The sequence below is a fragment of the Eumetopias jubatus genome, unplaced genomic scaffold (genome assembly GCF_037043125.1).
Source record: "Eumetopias jubatus isolate StellerSeaLion01/CBP00866 unplaced genomic scaffold, mEumJub1_p1.0 scaffold_8, whole genome shotgun sequence".
In the NCBI taxonomy this organism is placed as follows: Eukaryota; Metazoa; Chordata; class Mammalia; order Carnivora; family Otariidae; genus Eumetopias; species Eumetopias jubatus.
Window position 1 is genome coordinate 97,542,143 of NW_028274814.1, and position 19,264 is coordinate 97,561,406.

Here is a 19,264-nt window from a genome sequence, read left to right on the forward strand (position 1 = left end):
TTTTCCTTCCCACATAGTGAGGAAGATTCTAGGGTTAGTGTCTCAACTATATCTATATTATGTAAGGCTAAATCAAAGCCTTACATTTCCTTTACAATACTGTTGCCTGAACATCACCACAGAGCGGCATCACAGGATTGGGAAGCAGTGCTTTTTATGAAGTCACCACACACATACAATCATAACACAGAGCAGAAAACTTATTAACACAAAACAAAATGGCTTAAGGATTCAGCAATGCTGATCTTTCTAATTTTCCTCCTTTGGGAAGAAAGCACAAACCCTTTGAACTCATAGTCACCTAAAGGCTGAGGTTAGCTTGCCAGGAGCAGGTCTGAGAGATGAGCTAATATCAGGGAACATATGTTTTCTTTTACATGTAACACCCCATTATGTATTGTTCTCCACCACCCACGCCCAAACGTCAATTCGACCTATGAAACAGACTGCACCAGAAGCACAGATAACCCCAGGCTTCAGGTCTGTAATCTGATCGTGGCCATCAGCAGCCAGAAATGAGTTTCTTTCTAATCAGCTTTCCATCAGTCCCCAGTCACTCATATAAAGGAGCCTGGGGAGAGGACGATTCTCGTTGCTCTTTCTTCAGCACCAGGGTTCTGGACAGAGCCTGGAGAGGGCTGCTATTCCTACACCCCTTCCTCTCTCGGTCTCCACCAGCCCTGCTAGCGCCCCTTTAGTCCCCCCTGCTGCAGAGAAAGAAAATTACATCGGGATCCATGCAGCCGGCAATGATGATGTTTTCCAGCAAATACTGGGCAAGGAGAGGGTTTTCTCTGGATTCAGCGTTGCCCGAAGAGCAGCAGCTCCTTGGCAGCTTAACAGTGAGTACTGAGTGGCTGGCACTCTAGAGGAGTGCTTTCTAGGGTAGCGATGGTCTTAGTCTTGCCATGTGGACACCTGATGCAGAGTAAGCACACACACCTCAACTCGTTCCTCTAGCATCCGAATACCCTACCTCCCTCCTGTCTGCCTTCAGTCTTCCTTCTCTCTCCGTAAAGTAAAGTGGGTGTCCCGATCCCTATGTTCTAAACTTCCTTTCCTCAAAGTTTATAAGTAGAAAGTAAAACAGTTCCTACCCACCAAGAGCGAGAGGTTGTATGAACCAATGTCTTATATCTACAACCAAAAAAAGGGTGTAGGATTTTGAAAGGCCACTTATTATGAGTAGGGACAGGGAGAAGAAGTTAAATAGATTTCTGTGGTTCCCGCAAGATGATTTTGTCTCCTATACCCCTTCCCATCTACAAAGCTTGTTCTTTAAACACAGAAGTAAGATTTTCATTCTTGCCTAGAAGTGTTGATTATTGGGATAAAATAAGGATCGGTTCCTTTCAAAAGTTTTCCTGCTTTCCTCACTTTTCATTTTAATTGACAAAATGAAAGCAATGTGCCACTTATTTCAGTACTTAAGGCAGTTTTTGTATTTAAATATTAACAGGAAAAAAAGTTAACATTTTGCAGGATTTTAGATCCTAATTTGAGGTCATAGTGATGGGATTTAATAAAAAAAACAGTGAACAAAAAAAAGTATTCAGATTCCTAGTCATTAAAAATATTAAATGCTATTTCATTGCTGTAACAGAGTTTATCAAACAATTACAGTTCAGTCTGTATCATAGAAAATTCTGTTTTAATATCATAGCTCCAAACATGTGCCAGAAGGTTATATTGTACTCGTGTATTATTACTGCTAAAATGTTGAAAAGTAATCAGGGCAAGTTTTGTAGAACCATTTAAATCAGTTTGCAGAAATGAGACCAGAAATGCAAATAGATTTTTTTTTACATCCAAACATCATGAATATTTGGATGAGATATTACATTGAGGAATTTTGAAGTCATAATGAACTGCTAGAAGGAAAACAAAGAACTCAGAGTTATGGTTAATGTATGACCCTTTCATATAAAAAAGCCTACGTAAATATCTAAGAGCTGTGTGTTATGTGGTGGGAAGAGGGCAGATGTTGAGAGTGCGGGGACATTTGAGCTTTTACTGACTAAACATACTGTCAAATGCCAATGTCTGCATATACTTCTCTCCTTCAAGTCATAACTAATCAAATATTCATTTCTATGATATAAAAATCTAGTGAGTGAGGCAATGGGAAAATGTGACACATGTGAAAAGAAAGGCAGTGGGGAAATCAGAGGAAGGCAGTGGCAAGTTCCTATTCACCGGGTTCCGTATCACATGTACTTTTCTCAGTTTCCTGAGGAAGTGATAGACCGGTCCGACTGCACTGTACTACTATTAGCCAGGGAGAAACGTCTGTTTGCCCAAGTCTTCGTTTGCATATAAAGAACACAAAAAAGTACACCCTAACTTCACTTTGTCTTTTAACTGAAAGTTTCTAGCTTTTTTATTTGGTATTTCGGACAGTGGGATCCAAGTTTCTGAAATCTGCTGTTTTTGTCTTTAACCAATAGGACTAAGAGTCATCACTTAGTTCTGTATTATAATAACTTGAGTAGCTAATGAAGGGTTAATCCTTTACAGTTTCTCAGATTTTACTCTTTGCTTCTAATGATTAGCTAGTTTTTTTTCTCTTTCTCTCTTTTCCTTCCTTCCTTCCTTGTTTCCTTCCTTCCTTGTTTCCTTCCTTCCTTGTTTTCTTCCTTCCTTCCTTCCTCTTTCCCTTCCTCCCTTCCTTCTTTTTTCTTTTATTTGTGGCTGGATTTTAACAGCCACTTTTCAGGAATCCTCTGCTGACATAGATGGCCTTAATTGAATATGCTCCCCTGTGTTGAACTTCTGCAGATAGATTCACACAGACAATGTAGTTCTAATCGCAGAAAGTGAGGTTGTCAATTTTAGGGCACGTCCTGACATATTTCAGAATGAAATGAATATTTTGTTTTTAAGATTAAATGGAAACTAAAATTATTGTTGTGAAATATATGTTTGGTCTTATTTTTGTTATGTTAGTTATTAATATAGTTTCCATATTATGCAACTAGGCTAACAGACCAAATTTCATGCTGTAAAATAAACCTAGAAAGTAAAGCAGGAAGTGTCATATATGAGACTTTATACTTTATGATGGTCAGATTTTTGTTGCCATTAAATAAGGTGAAGCAAATCTGATCCCCCTTTAATTTCAACCCCTGGCTATCTTAGAGCACTGGAAAATAGTGTCCCAGAGTAAATTAGACTGGTATTTATGATCAAAAGTTATGAGTGATGTGGCAACTTCTCTTTGAGTTTATATGATTGCTGAGGCTTCTAGCATATGAATGGAATATCTGACCAAAAATCTAGTTATGAGAACTCTGGGATCCTAACCAATGTTTATGTGTGTGTGTTTCTACCTTCTTGAAGTTAAGTAAAGCTAACTCTGGCAAAAAGGATGATAAAAAAAGCAGCAAGGGAAACAGCAGAAGTGAAACCAGTCCTGAAGGCGGCAAAACAGCTGTTGTATTCTCACTGAAAAATGAAGTTGGCGGATTGGTAAAAGTGTTGAACCTCTTCCAGGTGAATGTAAACATCATTACCTAACCTTAAAAGTGACTGTGTGCCCAATGACAAACCCGTCCTCTGCTGTGAAACGTTACTGAGTCCATTTCTGGGTAATGTGTTCAAAGGTTCAAAGAAACCAGATTTCATGAAGCTTTATAAGTAAAGTTTGTCTGCCGAGTGATGTAATAAGCAGATTTGTGTCAACTACGTTTTATTAATTCCAAGTGAATCTACTAGTAATTCCTCAGACTATCGCCAGATAAGAAAGTCAGTAATTAAAAAATGTGAGCCTCACCCCCTTTTGTTTGGCAAAAGGAGCCAAAGAGGGTATCTTTAAATATCAAGAGACTGCAGCCTGATTTGATTTGTTAACATCTGAATTGTGCACATGTCCTGGGAGCACCTTTATTGCATCAAACGAGATGCATGAGTAGAGGCATTTGGTAAATTCCCTTGAGCCTCGTTTTTGCATGAGCTTAACATGTTTTTTGGGGAGATGAGTCACTCTCCTATTGAAGCCAGGGCTAGCTCTCTCTTTATTTTATAGAAATGTAGTAGCCATTTTTCCAGGTCCAGTTTGGTGGCTTGAACCCTCAAGAAAGAGCCTGGTTGAGGGTGAGGTTCGAGAACACCAGAAAAACTATTCCCCTCTGGCCAGGGCAGACCTGATAGCCACCTTACCCTTCAGCAAGCATTGTCCCTTACAAATGCATTTTGTTTGGGGAGCGCTGGCTGCTGATTTGAGCTGTAAGATAAGGAGCCTAGCTCTGCGTGGTGCCTGGGGCTGCTGGTACAGTGGAAAGATGATGGGAATTGCAGTCAGAGGAGTCAGACCTGTGTTCTCCTGGCTTGGCTAACCACTAACTGCTTCCTAGCTTCCATTTCTTTACTCGTAAAATAGCGATCATAATTCCTACCTAACAAGGTAGTTGTGATGCAGTAATATGAGTGAAAGTGCCTTGTAAAATGTACAGATATGAGGCCTCTATTGTGAGGTCTCTTTGATGACCAGAGAGGGGGAATTAGCAGCCTGATTTGGCAAATATTTCCCTGTTCTCTCTTGACCTGGAAGAAAGGATCAGACACCATAAACAGTGGTAATGGAAATCTGGGGAAATATTTTACACATAATTATATCATCCAGTGCTGTCTCCACGCAGTGCCCCAAGGCAGGCCAGAATCCCTGGAGAAGGAGTTAGAGGCCCCGAAGTTTTCACTTGGCCATCAGCTAGTCATGGGGTCTTAGCTAAACCACTTAACCCATCTGTACCTCAGTTCCCTTGTCTAAAAATATCTACTCTGCTTCAAGCAATGGGCATTAAATGTCCTAAGTGACACAATGTGTGTGAAGACTCTTGACCTTAATATTAGTCTTACCTTTATTATCAGCCAATTTAGAAAATACGGTGTGACTGTAAAGATTAATAAAAACAAGACTAGAGCATCTAGTTTCCCAGTCACAGGACTAGTTTCTTTATACAGAGGAGGATGCTGTTTGATTTGATGTTACTCTGCACTGGTAACTACCTCTCCTACTCCTGTGCTGAAAATTCCGAGGCCAGCCAGGATTGTATTAGGAATGTGAATTGATAATCACAGGATATCAGCAGGTGTGATGGGGAGGTATGGGCTTATTCAGGGGTAGGCTAGGGTGGAGATGAGAACTTAGTCTTCAGTTAACTCAGCGGAAAGGAAAATGCCTCACTGGGCAAGTTTAAACCTAATGTTTAAATATTAAATTGCTGCTCCCCTCCTTGAATACCTTATTGTAAGGAGACTTTTACCCCTGAAATCCCTGGTGGGGTGATGGTTGCAACAATGCATCCTTGCATGAAGCTAGTCTGGAGGTTGCTGAAACAGAACAGTTAATGAATGGTCCCACTGAGGTGTGTTTTTTGGTTGTTGTTTTGTTGTTTTGTTTTTGTTTTTGCCTGTAGAGGTACTTTCTTGGCTGCTTTTCTTCCTTTTCTTTGGCTTGTGATTCCCAGCCACCTGCCCAGTGTCTGCCTCACTTGCTTGCCATTTGTACTATTTACGTGTTTTTTCAAAGATTATTTTTAAACTTTAATTTAATGTATAGTGGAAACCTTATACCACTATTAAATCAGGGGGTTGAGTTTTAGCTATGGTTTTGGAAACATATGAAAATAAAAATATAAATTTGGGGATGATACGATGATGTGATAAGCTAATTTCCCCTTGCCCCCAACTAGCAATGCACACCCCCAATGGGATGCGGACTGTGCAGGGAAATGATGATATTCATAATTATAATACATTTTATAGGGCCCTTTATATGCTTTTATATACCCCCTTCTTTTTTTAAAAAAAGAGACAGGAAAACCTACATACAGTTTCTAGTCCAATTAACAGAAGCACTGGTTGAAAACATTCCCATGTTTTAGTCAATCAAAGAGGAAGGAGACTGTCTTTCTCCTTTGTGGGCACTTGGCACCTGTTCTTAAGAGTTGAACAAGAATAGCCCTTGGCGTCCCTTTTATTGTGCCGTGAAGATAATTTAGAGATGTTGCTCATATTTCCACAGGAAAAACACGTCAACATGGTTCATATTGAGTCTAGGAAATCCCGGCGAAGAAGTTCAGAGGTTGAAATCTTTGTGGACTGCGAGTGTGGCAAAATCGAATTCAATGAACTCATTCAGTTGCTGAAATTTCAAACTACAATTGTGACGCTGAATCCGCCGGAGAACATTTGGACGGAGGAAGAAGGCAAGGCCAGCTTTTCCTTGTCGGGTGACTTAGCAATCTGACAAATGTTGCAAAAAGGAAAATACAATCTGTGAGCTAATATTTTTGAACCCGCACTGTGTTTTCAACAGAACTAGAGGATGTGCCCTGGTTCCCCCGGAAGATCTCTGAGTTAGACAAATGTTCTCACAGAGTTCTCATGTATGGTTCTGAGCTTGATGCCGACCACCCAGTAAGTGTCCAGTCTAATCCATTCCATACATGCTGGTCCAGCTCCACGCATGTGCCAGGCAGCGTGCCATGTTGTGTGCTTTATTGTGGAGCAATTTATTATTTATTCCCCATCTCTGAGAGCCGGCTTCCCAATGATAAATCTTCCCTGTACATATGCGTTGCCTGGAAGCAGATTAGAAAGATGGCATTTCCACGTAACATTTGTTCTTAAAAGGGTTGTATAGGGAAGGAGATTCTAAACCTTGGAGAATATTTCTGTAGCATTAGACAGTGTGAAATATACTTGCAGATGGTGACCCGTGGAAAAACGATGAACTGAAATTGATCACCCCTTTGAGAAACGAGGGAGGACTAGGCATTATGGGCCTCAGTAAGAGAATAAAATTCTCCTTGCTATTTTCCTTGACTGGAGGTAGTTAGGAGTAGAGTAATGCGGTGGACTTCAGTCTCAATGGAAAGGCAGAGAGTTTTAGAATAAGGTTGTGATGGAAAACACATCTTTTCCCACATCTACCCTGAATCTATTTACCACTATCTCTCTTCTATTCCAATAAAAACAACTACCTTTAAAGAAATATGATATGTAGGTAAGCATTTCCCATTATTTCCTTCCTCCCCCTTTACATCAGTTTTTATTTAACACAAGAGACTTGGAACTTCTTTATGGTCAGAATGAAGTACAGCTAAGAGTCTGGGAGAAGTAAGCAATATGCTCATTTGTTACAAGCACTTTTTCCCCCCCGTGACCCTTTCTACAAATGGGCAGATAAAAGGGTAAAACCCAAGCAGATCAGCCAGGCTTATAGAAGGGCTTTGTGGTCTGAGGTATTCCTTTTATTTAAATGGAGGAAATCTAGAAATCTGACGTGTGACTATTAACCTATGCAGTGGTTCTCCAAGTGTGGTCCCAGGCTTGGCTGCATTAGCATTACCTGGGAGTTTGTTTTAACAACATAAAGTTTGAGAATCACTGCTAGAGAGGATCCTACAACATCTTTAATTAGAGGGAAAGTTTCGGTCAAATTAGTCATTTGGTATAATATACCAATTCAGACCAATTCATAACGTACCATTCAAGCAAATGGTCAAACAGACCTAATTCATTTGCATTATTTTCAAGAAGCTTAATTTACTCAGAGACACAGTGTGTTACATTTGCCAATCCAAAACTTCAGAATAATTCACAGTAAGTCACATATAGGGCTCCTGAACACTTAAAGTGCCTTTAAGAATCATCCGTTTGTTATCTCCCGCCTTCCCCTTGCCCCCACCCCCCTCCGCTACTTTCAGAGGAGTCAGACTTCACAAAGAAGCCTGATTTAAGAGATTAACAGTAATAGGACTTTCCAGATACCAGCTGTTAACTTGCAGGATGACCTTGGGCGAGTCCCTCTACCTCTGTGCCTCAAATTCTTTATGTAAAAAGTGGAGATAAAATCCTTATTGACCTCCAAGGGGCATTGGAAAAGCCTAGTTAATAAAACAACTGGAAAGCATTTTGGCAAGAGTAAATGCCTAATCCCAGGAATGGAAATGCTGTATTAAATCATTCAGATCAATGCCTGGATAGTAAAGGATTTCTTGCAAACCTCCTATTTCCAAATGCTCCCCTTAGTCTAGTTCTTCAATTACTCAACCCGGAGAAAGGGGGTCAGCTTTGTTAGTGTAACAACCACAGGAACCAATGACCTTGTGAAGAAATTGATTCCGATACTCAGTGTAAACTTTCCTGTGTTTAATTCTGTTCCATTACTCCTAATTATACCCACCTTAGGACGTCTCTTATTTTCTGTGCAGCCAGTTGAAATAATTGCAAGTACTTAGCTATCTCCGACCTCTCTCATCATTTTTTTTTTTTTTTACCACATGTATTTCTTTTATAAGCACACCAAATGTTCGTTATGCAAAATCTGGTATTGGTAAGTTGATGTTTTTTGTAAGTTATTATTTGGTGAGCATGGAAAAAGTGGTCGAAGGACCTTTGGTGCCTGGGAATACTCCCAGTTCTGAGACAGGGATTACTGTGTCAGGATGGTGCCCTGTACTAAGGTGGCTCGGAAGGAGCTGGAATGGGAGAGTCAGGTTGCCGAGCCTCCCTAGAAAGGGTTAAACATCTATCTAGGTCAGTGTCTCCCAAACTTTGCCGGACAAACCACCTGGAAGATCTTTTCAAAGTGCAAAGTGAGGTTCTGCGTGTCTAGTGAGCTCCCAGTTGAGGCTTACGCTGGAGGTCCGCTACAGTTTGAGTAGCAAGGATCCAGACTGGGAGGGTCTCTCAAAGGGTGGTTCAAGGCCCAGCCATAAAGTGCTTATTAAAAATGCAGTTCCTTGGGGCTCATCTGAAGCCCACTGAATCAGAACTTTCAGGATGGACCCTGCAATCTGCATTTAAAAGGATTCACAGGAGATTCTGATGAGCTCTAGTGTTTGAAAACTAATGTTCTAGCTCAGTGATTCTCAACATTAGCTTTCCATTCAAATAATCTATGGGGAATTAAAAAAAAAAATACTGAGGCCGGGATCTCACCCCAGAGTGCTTAGATCATAACCTCAGGGAATGTGTCTAGGTTCAGAGTATTCTTTAAAGCTCCCCAAGGGATTCTAATATTTCACCAGGGTCGAACTATTTGGGATAGCTACTTGAGTGCCAACTCGTACTTGGCTGAGCACTTTAGGGTGCTGGGTGGCTCTTCAGTTCCCCTTGATTTAAATTGAGAGAGGAAGGATGGGTGTGGGACAGACACTCTCTGGGGATTAGGGTTGCCAGATTTAGTAAATACATATATAGGATGCCCAATTAAATTTGAATTTCAGGTAAACAAGGAATCATTTCTTAGTATAAGTATGCCCCAACTATTGCATGGGTGTCCTCTGTGTTATCTGGTAACTTTATCCCTGCCTTCAGTTCAGAATAGATGGCCAAAGAATGCTCTGTCTCTGTGATCACTGGTGTAGCCAGCGTCCCTGTTTTATTTTGCTAGTCCACAGTTCAATCCTGGCAGCTCTGGATTGCCAATGATATTTGCATAATCACTGCCATACTAGGCTAATGAGGCATGTTGCGTAAATCACTCTCCTGCATGCCTGGAAAAGGTGCAGGTGTTTGCCAAGGAGAGACAGTCAAGAATCTTCAGGAAGCCCAGCCGATAACGATGCTTGTAGGGTGATGTCTGGTTTGGCAGGAATTGGGGAACAGGTGCTGTGCTTTTCATATGACTCTTTGCCTTTTGTCATGGCCTGCTTTCCTTCTGAGTAATAAAGGTGCTTGGAACTCCCGTTTTGCTCTCCTAGGCGGCCCAGTATTCCTAGTGACTTGAAGCTCCTACTTTCTCCTCTAGAGCAGGAGACCTTCTTTAGGTCACAGACACATTTGGGAATGCGGTAGCTTGGTCACAGCATTTTGTGTGTACATATTTTAAGGCCTCGTAAGCCTGCCTGTGAACACCAGTTTGAAAACTCCCAATTCATAACAGAGGAAAGAAAGGTTAGCTTCTCTGGCAGGCATACTTCATTTCTTCGGGGTGTCTGGGTGATCTCAGGGTACTCTCTCTCTGTCTCCCACTAACAATAATGCTCTTAGAGAGAAAGGCTGTTAGCAGTGGAAGTTCTTTATCTCAGCCCAGCAGACGGTCCTCAAGGCCAGTTCTCCTTCAACCATACAAGAGAACAGAGTGATTTTCTCTGTGTTTGAGGTGCCTCCTTGAACAGCCCACTTTTGCAGAAGCGTGCAAGCCGTAGCCGAGGTAATCTGGGCTTCCGGGGGCCTGTCTCAGCTCTCCTCTCAGAGCCCATGATCCCAGCGGCCTGTCCCGCCCAGCCTCCATTCTCCAATGCTTCCTGGTTACCCTTCGAGCTCGCAGGGCTGCAGACATAAGAAGTTAAATGGAAACAATTCCTTCTGGGTTTCCAGCAGTTTGAAGAAACCAGCCCAGAAAGAATTGATTGAAAGTACCTGAAGGAAAGGAAAGTGGAAGGTCTGTTGACAAGAGCAGAGATTCTTGAGTAAACCGGGAAGTTCCTCTCAGGAGTATTCCACCTGACAGAACAGTGACAGTCAGGATGTTTAACTTCCCAAGTGCATGATGACGGACAGATGTCTTGCAGTTCCTAAAGACTAAATAGAATCAAGGGGAACTCAGAGCGGAATGGAGCTCATGTGCTATCGTGTGCATGAATCCCTTATAATCGATTTTGCATTATGTGGCTATTCTCATAAAAAACAGCAAAACCTCTTTAATCCATGCTAATTTGGGGGATTCAACGATTATCCTGAATGATAGAATTTTTAACAAATGTGCATTTATTGGCTATTTACCCAAAGCAATTACATTTAGGTTAACTTACTAAATAACCATGTTAAAGGGACCTGTTTTAATGAACAGGATAAGATTAACTCGTGATTAACATCAATTACGTGTAAATGATACTTGAAAACCAAAGATGCCATTCACTTTAGCCTGAATTCCCATGCATCCCAAATTAGTACAACCCAAATATAATGAGGTTTTACTGTAAGGCCAGTTCGCTTCTGCCTGTGCCATCAAGATGGTCATCCAAGGATAAAATTCACATTTGACTCCAACATTCAATAAACACCACGGTGATTTTCTTTCAGGCCTGCTGCGGCGGATTTTTTGGCACTCTGTTAAATAACTTAATCTCTTTTCTGTTTAAGGGATTTAAGGACAATGTCTATCGACAGAGAAGAAAGTATTTTGTGGATGTGGCCATGGGTTACAAATAGTAAGTACCTGTGTAACTCTTTTCTGCGACTTGTGGCCGGCTAATTAGGGGAAACCTGCTGTGTTAAACAGACCCGCCTTGTCTTCACTTTAACTTTTGCAGAAGGCAGACACGAACCATTTTAAACCCTCACCGACCTGGTGGGGTTTAAATGCCAACACTGATGTTTCACATCCAGGTGTAATTGTAAAATAATGAGACCCACAGGCCACATGCCAAGCACTCCATTTTCACCGTTGTGTTTGCTGCTCTGCCAAGGCATGGGGCCATTTTTGTATATATGCTGCAGGGTCCGGAAAATGTGTTTGAATTGTACTTTTGATTTGACTGGTCAGTAACCCCCTTCAATGTCCAGCTTCCCTGGTGAAAATAGAAGAGTCAGCAGGAATGGTGCAAGGGTTCATGTAAGCAGCCTTAATAGAAAATAAATGTTTGCTCTACATGGAAAGGGAAATTTCTGTAAACTGGAGGGCTTATGGGAGAGTTTCATACCTAATCCCAGATCCCGGCTGGGATGAAGTTGGAGAACCTCAGGACTGGGGTTAGCACGGTGCCTCGTGCATGGCGTGTGATAGGATTACCGGCCGTAATGTAATGTGTTGACTGCAGAGAGTATCATCCTTTGCTTTTTTCTCTTCCCTCCCTCTCTCTCTTTTTTTTTAAAGAATATGACACACAAGGGCTTAAAGCCAAGTCAAAGGATTCCACATCACACCTTTGACTGAGTCAGTTGTGTGCTCATTTCTAACTTCCTTTCATGCTTTGGCGCTCTTTCCTTCTTCCTCCTAAGCCCCAGGCATCCTTCGTTCTTTCTCCACCATGTTTATGATCCTAAAACCCAGGACCACTTGGCACGTGCTTTTCCACACGTGTCTACTCCATTTTTGTTTTCCTCTGTTCCAGGCAGCTTCTTGACTGCCTTTAGTCTCCTGTGGCTTTCTCCACCGCCCCCCCCCAACAATGTCAATGTGCACAAGGCTCGTCCTGGCCCATGCCTCCTTCCCACCCTCAGCACCATCACTCACGAACACCATCTCCCACTGTTTCACAGTCAAATTACCAAGAGAGGACCCTGATGGGCTGGGCTCAGTTTTTCACATCAGGGTCTGATAATTGATTATGAGCCTTCAGCTTGGCTCCCCTTGCTTCACAGACTGTCCCTGGGGAATCAGGTCCTACATGAGTCCTTAGAAGGGGTGTGAGCAGGACTGGCCTTTAGGGTATCACCTGCCCACGACATGATAAAAGTTCAGTGCTTGGCAGAGCCTTTTTCTTTAGTAGAAGAGATGGATAAGTATGTCTTTTATGCATAGATGGTATATGTATTATACCTACGTAAAAAAATATGTATGTGTGTGTATCTATAAAGAATTTTGATAGCATAGTGATCAAGGAACTATCTCAAATGTTACTTATTTCTTCTTGAAACAGCCCAGAAACAGGACAAGGCAAGGTGATATTGTGGTGACACTAACAGAACTGGTATATCTGAGTCAGCCACTTTCAAGGGGCATTGACCATGGGGACTCTTTTGGTTTTAAAGAAAACATACTGATATGGGCAGAAGAGGAAAAAAGCATATAATCAAAATGATGGAGGGTGAAGTTCTTAAAGCATTAACAGGAGTTTGCATTTGCCACCTTCCCTTAGCTAAAGAGGAAAATTGAGGTGCAGTGTCTGTGGAAAGTGAAAGTATAAATTGGCGGTTGGAAATGGTAGAGATTTTTTTTTCCTGCAAAAAGCTTTATTGTTTCTGTTTGGTCTACTACTCAGAAGAAGGCTCCAGGGTGGCTAAAAAGCTGCTGCATGGCTGCAGGAAGAGGCTCAGGCAGGAGCCCTTGCACCAGGGGGATGCCAGAGGGGCCTCTCAAAGGGTGAGCCTTTGGAAGAGACACCCACCCAGCCCAGCCTCGGGGGCCACCAGCCTGCGGAGTTAGCCAGGCGGTTGCCATCTTCTTGCTGAGTCTCGCCTGCTCATATGGGAAGTGGTTCTTCAGGAATCACAGAGCTGGGGGTCTGCGTGGGCAGAACCTGGGCACTGCAGATCTAGAAGGGCCTGCTTCTGGCTCTTCTCTAGAATCGCGGCAGCTTCCGTGGGATGGCTTCTGTGCGTCCTGGAGGAGGGCCTGGCTGAGGTCTTTGTACCTCTACAAGAGGTGCTGGGCACCCTCGTGCTTCTCCTCGGCCGATTTGGGGAGGAAGTGGCCCACGCCTTCCAGAGCCACACCAGCGTGATAGAAATAGAAGGCTGGAGAGAGGTAGGTGCAGGAGGCCCGCAGATGCATGCTGACCAGGCCATTGACGGTGGCCTCCACCTCGGGGGAATAATTCTGACCAATCTGTGAGCTCCTGGTTGGTGGCCAATAAGGAAGCTAAGCTCAAAAGATGGCGTTGGCTGGTTCCAGAGGCCGAGGGTGGCTGAGAAGATGGCTCTGAACATTATGACTGGAGAAGAGGTTGGAGGGTAATGGGAGGCAGGAAGGGGCATCCCCGGGTCTGGCTCCTGTTTACAGGCCTGGGGAGTGCTTAGGTTCAAAGGCCCTGACTCAGTAAGTAGAGGTTCAAGAGGCTGAGGTAAGCAGGAAACTGCCAATTCATCATTTTACAGAGAGAAACTACTCTCATACGATTCACAAAAGTCCCCATTGTCATGACCCCAGAGAGGCTAAACATTAACCTGATGGTGATTTGGTGGCTATAGAGTCAAAGCAAAGGGTGTTTAACGAAGAGAGTCTGGAATCCAGGGGCTTTATAACCCTCTCCCTGGACAGTGCCGAGTCCAGACTGATGACCTCCAACAGCAAAGAGATGAAAAACAACAAACCATGATGAAAACAACAGCATTGGAGCCAGCCGGTCAGGGGTTCAAGTTCTGACTGCACGGCTTCCTCGCTGGGTGATCATTGTCACTGGGCCTGTTTCTTCATCCGAGAAGAGCGTCTCCGCATACGTGTGACCCATCTCCCGGGGTGGTAGCAGGGATTGCCCTGCTGTGCCTAGCACAGGGCCTGGCACGTGATTTGTGATCGTGCCACTCAGTATCAATATATCTTCCCCTGCCCCTTTTCCACAGGCTGTCTTCCGTTTCCCGTTGAACAATTGTTGAATTCCTTAGCTATGTTAACCCCATTGTTTATGCTGCCACCTTAACAAATACTGTAGCTCCAACGTCCCTAGAAGTCATTCTTGGATGAAAACTCCTTTGGTTCCCCATTTAAAGACTGTTGCCTATACTGAAGCATTTAGGGCAGACCAACATCCTTCTTTATGGAAAGATTTCATAGAAAGCAATCATGTTCCCCTGTGTGTGTTTGTGTGTGTGTGTGTGTGTGTGTGTGTGTGTGTGTGTGTGTGTGTGTGTGTGTGAAGCTGCCAAAATACAGATACCAGAAGCACAAGGCAACTGATGATCTGTTAAATTGACAGAGGGGGCAAGGTGCCTAGCAGGGGTGGATAAATTTGGAAAGCCACAAACCTAGGGCCTGTGGAAAGTAGAGAGAAAAGAATCATTCCTTAATGCCTTTTATGTCGATGCTGCTGTGGCTTCTCTCGGTAGGAGTTTGAGGATGGTTAAAGGCTAGCTATTTGTGTGTGTGTGTGTGTGCTCACACAAGCACACAGAGGGCTGGAGGTCAAGCTTGAGTTAGGGGCTGGTGGGTGTGGGGCACAGGTGCTAACAAATCCCAAGTGGGCCTGGCAGGTTTGCCATGAAGTAAGTTAGGTGTCCTTTTCGTTCACAAAGAATAAAGATGCAATTTCTAATTGAAATAGGTATTTTTCTAGTGCTGATGGCTTTCTGAGAGAGCAAAGGAAAGTTATGTACACAATAAGTACTTAAAATAAGCTCTTTAGCGTGGCTTCTGGCAGCATGCTGCAATCTGGTTTTCCAAACCGATGTTTGGAACCACTGGTCTGAGAAGCAGATTAGTTGATATTGAGGGGATCCTGAAAAATCCGGCATGTGAGGTCCCAGCAAATACAACTGGGGGATAGAACGAGAGACCATTCTGACACGTGGAGAACAATTCAATTCCCTACTGATAATTTGTTTAGGCTTTCTGGACCCCGAGCAGGTCAAGTAGATGGTCGGAAATGGAGACGAAGATGGAGTCCGGATGTTTGGGGTTGTTGGTAGGGATCGGCAGGCTGCAGTCTGAGGTGTCTGAAGGTAAGGGGAGGGAGAAAGGAATGAAAGACCGAATAATAGATATTGAAACCATGGCCAAGAAGCCCTCCGGGGGATTCGTCTTGAATACTGTATTTTCTATGCTAGTCTTGAAAAGATAAAAGCAGGGGGGAAGAATCAACACAAGCAGAGAAAATGGAAAAATTCCAGTCTCTGATGAAAAAACCCAGCAGGCTCAAGGTCTGTTCTTCCGGTGAACCCGGAGAGGAGCGGGAGCGGGGAAGGCGGCCGCACGCTGAGAGCTGTCGATAGGGGGCACTCAGGCGCGTAGCTGATTGACAGCGCGGCCGAGAACAGGATTGATTACCCAGGGCCAGAGCCGCGTGGCCGCGAGTGTCGGGGGGAGGCCTAACTGCCTCACCAATAATGGCAGAGGAAACCTTCCTGGGTGCAAATACATTCTCCGTCGAAGACCCCAGAACGCCCGCCCTGGCTTGAGAGGGCACCGCTCCTGAACTCGCGTGGGAGAGGATGCGCATCACACACCCTGTCCTCCCCGACCCAAATAAAAGAAATTTTGTGGGGGGGGGAGGACAAAGAAAGAAGTAGCCCGTGATTAGACGGTGTGGAGCGCATACAAACAGTTCAGAGACTATGCAAGTGCGCGGGGGGCAGATGGCGTGTGGAGGAAGAGAGAATTATGACGGGGAGGGGGTAGCTGTGAGGTTTGTCTGAAACGATCCAGCTTTCTGCCATTGGCACCTTCATATTTTAACCTTGGCGTTCGCTTGGCTGCATTTCTGTAGGGTTCGCAATTGCTGTATTAGTGGGGAAGAAGAATCAGTAATACATTTTTTTTTCCAATTGGCTAGAAATAAACACATTTTTCTTTGAGGGCTATTATAATGATTATTCCTCAACAATATGCATGCATATTTAATTATATTTTTGGTGGGGGTGGTGGTAGTTATTTCAATCCATCTTACTCTCTTGGAAAGAGGCCCCGAGCTCTGACTTTAATTATGCCACTCTTGTTTGCTTCAATTGATTTTGAATATTATTGTGATTGTGTTTTGTTATGAATGTACTTTCTTCTGGCTGAAATTAAGGTGGTACGTGAACCTTATGTCCTTCTCACGGGGCTGCTTCCTCTGATTTATTTTATTTTTTTTATAGTCCATGGAATCTGAAATGTAAATAGGTCAATGCAATGTCAATGAGTAAGTTAAACAAGGCAGTTGCAACAGGCCAGAATTTGCTTAAAGTTGGAAAATTCCCTAACTTGCCAAGAAAACTTCTCTGACTTCAAATTCCGGGAGAACCACTTGAATCCATCTCTCAGCCCCAGTTTTCTCCTCTGTGGAATGGGAATAATAGTATCTCCTCTGACTTTCTCCTGCGAGTATTTTGAGGATTAAATGAAATCAATGGAGCATTGCTATACAGTGTACTTTATCCTTCTCTCTCTCAAAACAATAATCAAAGAATCTAGACCAAAAGCATGGGGTTTACTCAGCCCCCTGGCCCACTTGGAGGGTCTTGGTTGCTTTCTCCAGTTTTTCTTTCAATCTGAGAGGCAGGGTGTGGTGTGTTTAGGAGGGCAGAAGCTGGACTGGACTGCCTGCGGTGAATTCCACCCTTAAACACTTGCCAGCTGAGTGACTCCTGCAAATGATTTGTCTTCTGTGCCTCAGTTTCCATATCTGTTCAATGGGGATAACTCTACTACTGCTTTATAGGATTGTTTTAAGGATTAAGTGAGCCAACATAATAACAGCACTTAGAACACTGCATAGGAAATGCTACATAAGTATTTGCTAATATTATTATAATTTTTCTCACTTCAACTGCTCTCCTTTTTGTGTATCCTCATGCTCCAAATCTTTTTTTTTAAGATTTTTTTTTAAAGATTATTTATTTATTTTGGAGAGAGAGCACATGTGCTTATGAGCCAGAGGAGGGGAAGAGGGAAAGAATCTCAAGCAGACTCTCACTAAGCGTGGAGCCCAACGTGGGGCTTGATCTCACAACCCTGAGGTCGTGGCCTGAATCGAAATCAAGAGTCGAATATGTACCCAACTGAACCACTCAGGTGCCCCTCCAAATCTTTTTATTATCTTTTGGTTAATACCCTTCTCCACTCCCCTTCACCAAGACTCTTTAAGCCCTGAAATTGTCTGATTTTTATACTGTATTAGTTATTTATTGTTGTGTAACAAATTACTCCAAAATTGAGCAGCTTAAAACAACAAGCATTTATTATCTCACAAAGTTTCTGAGGGTCAGGAATTAGGGAGTGGCTTAGCTGGGTGATTCTGTATCAGGGTCTCTCATGAGGCTGGAGTCAGTGTTGACCAAAGAAGGTTAGGGCTGGAAGATCTGTTTCCAGGATGATCACCCACATGTCTATTGGCAGGAGGCCAAATTTTCTTACAAAATGGGTCCCTGCACTAAGGCTGCCATGTGTCTTCAAGATATGGCAGCTGGCTTCCCCCAAATCAAGTGGTCCCAAAGAAAGCAAGGTAGAATCTACCCTGCCTTTTATAACCTAGCCTCAGAAGTGACATACCATCACTCCTGATGTACTCTGTTGGTTTCATAGCCCAACCCTGCTACACTGTGGGAGGGGACTACACATGGGGATGAAGGCCAGGAGGCAGGCTTCCCTGGGGACCATCTTGGAGGTTGGCTACCATATACATTTAACTTGTGTTCAATTTTATTTCTTCAAGACCCTCTCTATCAGCTGTATCACAACAGGTGCTAATGTATTATCCATAGAAGTAATCCTCATGGAAGCAGAGGTGTGGGAGAACATGTGGCAGAGTGTATAGACTTTGAAGATAGACAGTACTGGGTTTGACTTCCTGCTCCACCACTTACAAGCTCTGTGGCCATGAGCACTGACCTAGTTCCTCTGAGTCTCAGTGCTCTTTTTTTCCTTAAGATTTATTTATTCATTTGAGAGAGAGAGAGAGAGAGAGAGAGAGCACAGGCAGGAAGGGAGGAGGGACAGAGGGAGAGGGAGAGAGAAAATCTCAAGCAGACTCCTCGCTGAGTATGGAGCCCGATGCAGGGCTCGATCTCATGACCCTGAGATCATGACCTGAACCAAAATCAAGAGTCGGACGCTCAACCAATTGAACCACCTAGGCACTGCTGAGTCCCAGTGCTCTTACCTTAAAAAGGGCACAGTATTTTCCTTGTGTGGTTGGGAGGACTGGCAGTGCTTACAGGGCCCAGATGCTGGCTGGTACAAGCTGGGGTTGAATCTCTGATAGATATGACTATTATTATCATGTGTTAAGTAGCTAATGGTTCCTCGATTCCCATATAATCATTTAAGCTCATTTAAAATGGATAAAGGACCTTAAGGAGTGAGTGAATTATGGAATTTCAGGCTCCATGGTGGGCTGGGTTAAAGGAGCTTTTCAAAAATATATGTGTGTGTGTACACTTTTCAGTTTCCTGTAACTCATGCACACAGCTTGCTTCTTCAGTTGACAAACTGGCCCCCTCCCAGGCCTTCCCAGGCCTTCCCAGCCCAGAGAGTCTCAGCTAAGGTTAGAGGGTGTAGCTTGCAGGCGGCTGTGTTGATCAGTCCCTGAAGGGCTGAGGGTGGTAGAAGCGTTTGCTGTCGGGACCTCTCAGCTGGCATATTTGGGTAGTTTTAGCCTCCTTTGGTTAAATTCCTGCCATGTGCTGGACACTGTTCAACACTTTGCTCATGTTCGCTCATTTAAGTTCACAAAAAGCCTTTGGGATAGGTGCCGTTCTTGTACTCATTTTGAAGACAAGGAAACTGAACTTCAGAGACATTAAGAAATTTACTGAAGGCGACACAGCTGATCATGTTACCTGCATAAACACCAGCTGTGGATGCTTTAATTTCTCCGAAATGGAGCAGTTGAGGAGTAGAACGAAAGCAAATACTGTCGGCCTCGGTTCATTTCCCAGATGAACAGAATAGTTTCCG

At 43.4% G+C, this 19,264-nt stretch overlaps 1 protein-coding gene across 1 annotated transcript in view; it reads left to right on the forward strand.

Annotated features, from left to right (window-relative positions):
- The first annotated feature begins 737 nt into the window (after positions 1-737).
- The window catches only part of TPH2 (tryptophan hydroxylase 2), an 88,813-nt gene continuing 70,286 nt past the window's right edge, over positions 738-19,264 (forward strand). The window contains 5 exon segments of the mRNA XM_088025641.1: positions 738-842; positions 3,340-3,492; positions 6,023-6,206; positions 6,317-6,417; positions 11,095-11,162. Coding sequence (XP_087881767.1) covers positions 738-842; positions 3,340-3,492; positions 6,023-6,206; positions 6,317-6,417; positions 11,095-11,162 — 611 coding nt within the window.